Source organism: Trypanosoma theileri (genome assembly GCF_002087225.1).
Source record: "Trypanosoma theileri isolate Edinburgh chromosome Unknown TM35_Tth_45_V1, whole genome shotgun sequence".
Lineage (NCBI taxonomy): Eukaryota > Euglenozoa > Kinetoplastea > Trypanosomatida > Trypanosomatidae > Trypanosoma > Trypanosoma theileri.
Genome location: NW_021639887.1, coordinates 188,199 through 191,862, shown reverse-complemented (window position 1 = coordinate 191,862; position 3,664 = coordinate 188,199). Strand labels below are relative to the sequence as shown.

The window sequence follows — 3,664 nt, the reverse complement described above, 5'->3', positions numbered from 1 at the left end:
TATATTTTAATGACTTTTCCTTTACACAAACAAAAGAAACCTAACAGTGCAGCACAAAGCACATGGCACACAAGACAACCCAATAGTAAAAGAAACCAAACTAATAAAAAGCCCACTTATCCAACTAAAGGAAAGAAATACACCAAGTGTGAGTATAAATAGTTGTATACCCCATTACGCATGTACATATGCAAGCTATTACTATTATTATTATTATTATTATTATTATTATTATTATTATTATTATTATTATTATTATTATTTCTTTTTCTCATTCCACAAAAAAGACTATCCCATTATACTGGTTAAAGCATACAACAGCCCAAGCACAGAAAATATAGTAGCATACATAGAATGAAGGCAATAAAGCAACAAATTAACATTAAGAAACAAACATGAAAATACATTACCAACAGGTGGAAAGATTAGTTAGACTGTAGTGTGGATGCATGCAAAAAAGAAAAAGAAAACAAAGGATGGCCTGAGTCACATCACCACACCATTACAATCAGCACACAAGAATACAGGCCAGTGTAACCACAATCAGTAGTGGCACACGCACCCACACAGAACTGCTGATACTGCTGCCGCTGTCTGCACCACCCTTCTTGTTGTTTGCGGGTTCAGGAGGAAGTGTTGTTGTTGTTGTGGTGGTAGTTGCATCTGTATTTCCTACATTTCCTTCTTGGGTGCCTGTTGTTTCATCCTCTGCAGATGTACGTTCGTGCTCAACTGTTGCGGCACTAGAACCACTGCTACCCTCCGTTTCTGAATTGGTAGGGGAAGATGTATTCGCTGCTCCATTTTCATTTCTTCCACTCTCTCCAGATTGCGGGTCTCCTGCAGGCGCAGCAACACCACTCCCCTCAGGAGAAGCACCAGAAACGGAATCACCAGCTCCAGCTCCTTTACCGGGAGAATCATAACCTTCAGTACCAGGTTCATCGGAAGGAGGTAGTGGGCCTTGTTGAGCAATACTTCCGGCATGTTGTTGTTTTTCAGCTGGTGCAGGTGTTTGCGCTGGAGTCTTAATGTGAGGTTGATTATCAGTATCCTCACCAGATGAACTCCCAGAAACAGGAGGACAAGGAGTGCCAGTAGCACCATCAGCGGTAGGACAAGTAACAGGAGAAGCAGTAGAACCAATAGTACCAGTAGAACCAGGAGATCCGGGATCACGTGGAGAACCCTGTTCCGTTCGTCTGGTTGAAGAACAAGAAGGACCAGATCCATCACCACAATTGCCTTCAGTGTTATCAACATTGGTTACACAGTTGTCTGTTCCTGAAGATTTCGTGCAATCATTAGGAAGAGCAGCTTCAGGTCCACTAGTGCTGTTCTTGCATGTACCAACCTCGCCTTGAGGACAAGGAGCACCAGGTAGATGAGGTGGTTGTTGAAGAGGGCCACCAGCAGCAGTTTTGCAAGTTTTACCCTCACCAGAAGCAGTCGTCTCAGGAGGACAAGGACCAGCAGAATCATCTGGAAGAGTTTCAGAAACCGCCTCAGCTGTCACACACAAAGAGACAACACTCAACAGCAAAGCGAGACAACACAACACACGAGACATCATCACGACAGCAAGATTTAGTTTGTTGGTATAGGTCACTTGAATGCAGAAGAAAGAAGAAGAGGTAGAGATAATTAAATAGAAACACTCAATACATTAGAAACACACACAGAGAGAAACAAAGCAAAGCACAACACACCACAATCACTCACACAAAACAACATAAGGAGCAATCGAAAAAATAATTAGTAACACCGAAGAGGCAATACTCCAACATCACTCATAGTCCAATTAAAGACAAATCCCACAGTATCCAGCATGAAACAAAAAAAAAAAACACAATTCACAAAAAAAGAAAAAAAACATAAATCAAAAATACGAACAGCTGATGAAGACAACAAACAAATATATAAAAGTGTGTTCATCTGTCAGCATATATACAATTACAAATAAATATATACGTATATATTTTATGACTTTTCCTTTGTACAAACCAGATAAACCCAACTGTGTAGCACAAAGCACAGCGCGCACAAGAAAACCCAATAGTAAAAGAAAACAAATCAATAATAAGCCCACTTATCCAACTAAAGGAAAGAAATACACCACGTCTGAGTATAAATAATTGTATACCCCATTACGCATGTATATACATGTTATTATTATTTCTTTTCTAATTCCACAAAAAAAAACTATCCCATTATACTGGGTAAAGCATACAATAGCCCAAACAAAGAGAATATAGTACAATATGTAGAATATACAAAATAAAACAACAAATTAACACTAAGAAACAAAAAAGAAAATAAATTACCAACAGGTGAAAGATTAGTTAGACTGTAGGGATGTATGCAAAAAAGAAAACAAAGGATGACCTGAGTCACACCACCACCACCATTACAATCAGCACACAAGAATACAGGCCAGTGTAACCACAATCAGTAGTGGTACACGTACCCACACAGAACTGCTGATACTGCTGCTGCTGCTGTCTGCATCACCCTTCTTGTTATTTGTGAGTTCGGGAGGAAGTGTTGTTGTTGTTGTGGTGGTGGTGGTTGAAGTTGTTGTGGTAACTGTATTTCCTTCAACACCTTCTTCGTTGCTTGTGGACTCACTCTCCGCATTTGTGGCAATATTTCCATTTGCTCCAGCAGCAGTTTCACTGGCATTCTCTGTTTCCGAATTGCTGGATTGGTTTACAGAAGAAGAAGAAGGTTGTGTGTCTCGATCTTCATGAGGTTGTGTATTACTTCCCTGTGCATGTTCAGCTGACGTTTCTTGATCCCTGCTACTGGGGACTTGTGTTGTACCAGGTTTAACTGTTTCTGGTCCACTGATGGGTTTTTGGTGGCTCCTTTCGTTACCTTGCTGATTTTCTTCTTGTTCTGAGGCATCACCAGGTCTACCTTGTTGTGTGCTCTGTCCTTCTGTGGAAACAACAGAAACACCAGGAGCACTTGCCGTTTGGGGTTGTGAGGTGTGCGAATCTGTACGGCCTTTAGTTGCTTCTTCTCCCTTTTGAGTTTTTGCAAGAGAAGGCACCGGCGTGGGTGGTCCTTCGCAGGGTTTCTTTTCTCTTCCTTCACCAGATGGTGCCTCACAATCTCCTTCGTTCACAGTATTTTTTAACCTTTCTGCTTCTCTCCCCTCATCAGGGTTCTCATTACCAGATGCAGTCGTCTGAAGAGCCCCACCATCATGTGGCCCTCTAGCTTCTTCTGCCGCTACCACAACAATGCAGACACAACACAGTGCGACAGTTAGAACACACAACACAGTACGCATCATTATCATTACAATAATTCTTATTATGTCTTAATTCAGTGGTCCACAGAAAAATAAAAGAAGAAAGACGCAAAGAAGAAATAGAAATAACAGAAAATAACGGCATCCCCCCTGAATACAAGAGAGTTATAACAAATAGCAACAACGATAAAATAAGCAGAAGAATGATTATTTACTTTCAGAAGAAACCATATAAAACAAAAAGGTCGATAACACAAACAAATAAAATCCTCAGACATCTTGCCCATAAGCATGAACATACCCTTTGAGTGCCTTCTTCTCAAGCATGATGGCTTCTAATCGGTCTTCCTTTACAGCTGTCTGCCTCTCCAGGTCCGTACATTTCAGCTGCAGTTCTTCTAATTC

The 3,664-nt window shown here is 40.8% G+C and overlaps 2 protein-coding genes across 2 annotated transcripts; both read right to left on the bottom strand.

The window, feature by feature from the left end:
* Positions 1-508: 508 nt before the first annotated feature.
* On the bottom strand, positions 509-1,573 carry TM35_000451730 (uncharacterized protein; the record flags this gene model as incomplete). The annotated part of the gene is made up of 1 exon (XM_029030270.1): positions 509-1,573. The coding sequence occupies one exon, from the start codon at positions 1,571-1,573 to the stop codon at positions 509-511; it is 1,065 nt and encodes a 354-aa protein (XP_028878501.1).
* Positions 1,574-2,413: 840 nt separating this feature from the next.
* TM35_000451720 (uncharacterized protein) lies at positions 2,414-3,307 on the bottom strand (the record flags this gene model as incomplete). Its single annotated transcript, XM_029030269.1, has 1 exon — positions 2,414-3,307. One exon carries the CDS (start codon positions 3,305-3,307, stop codon positions 2,414-2,416), a length of 894 nt encoding a protein of 297 aa, XP_028878500.1.
* Between the last annotated feature and the right edge of the window lie 357 nt (positions 3,308-3,664).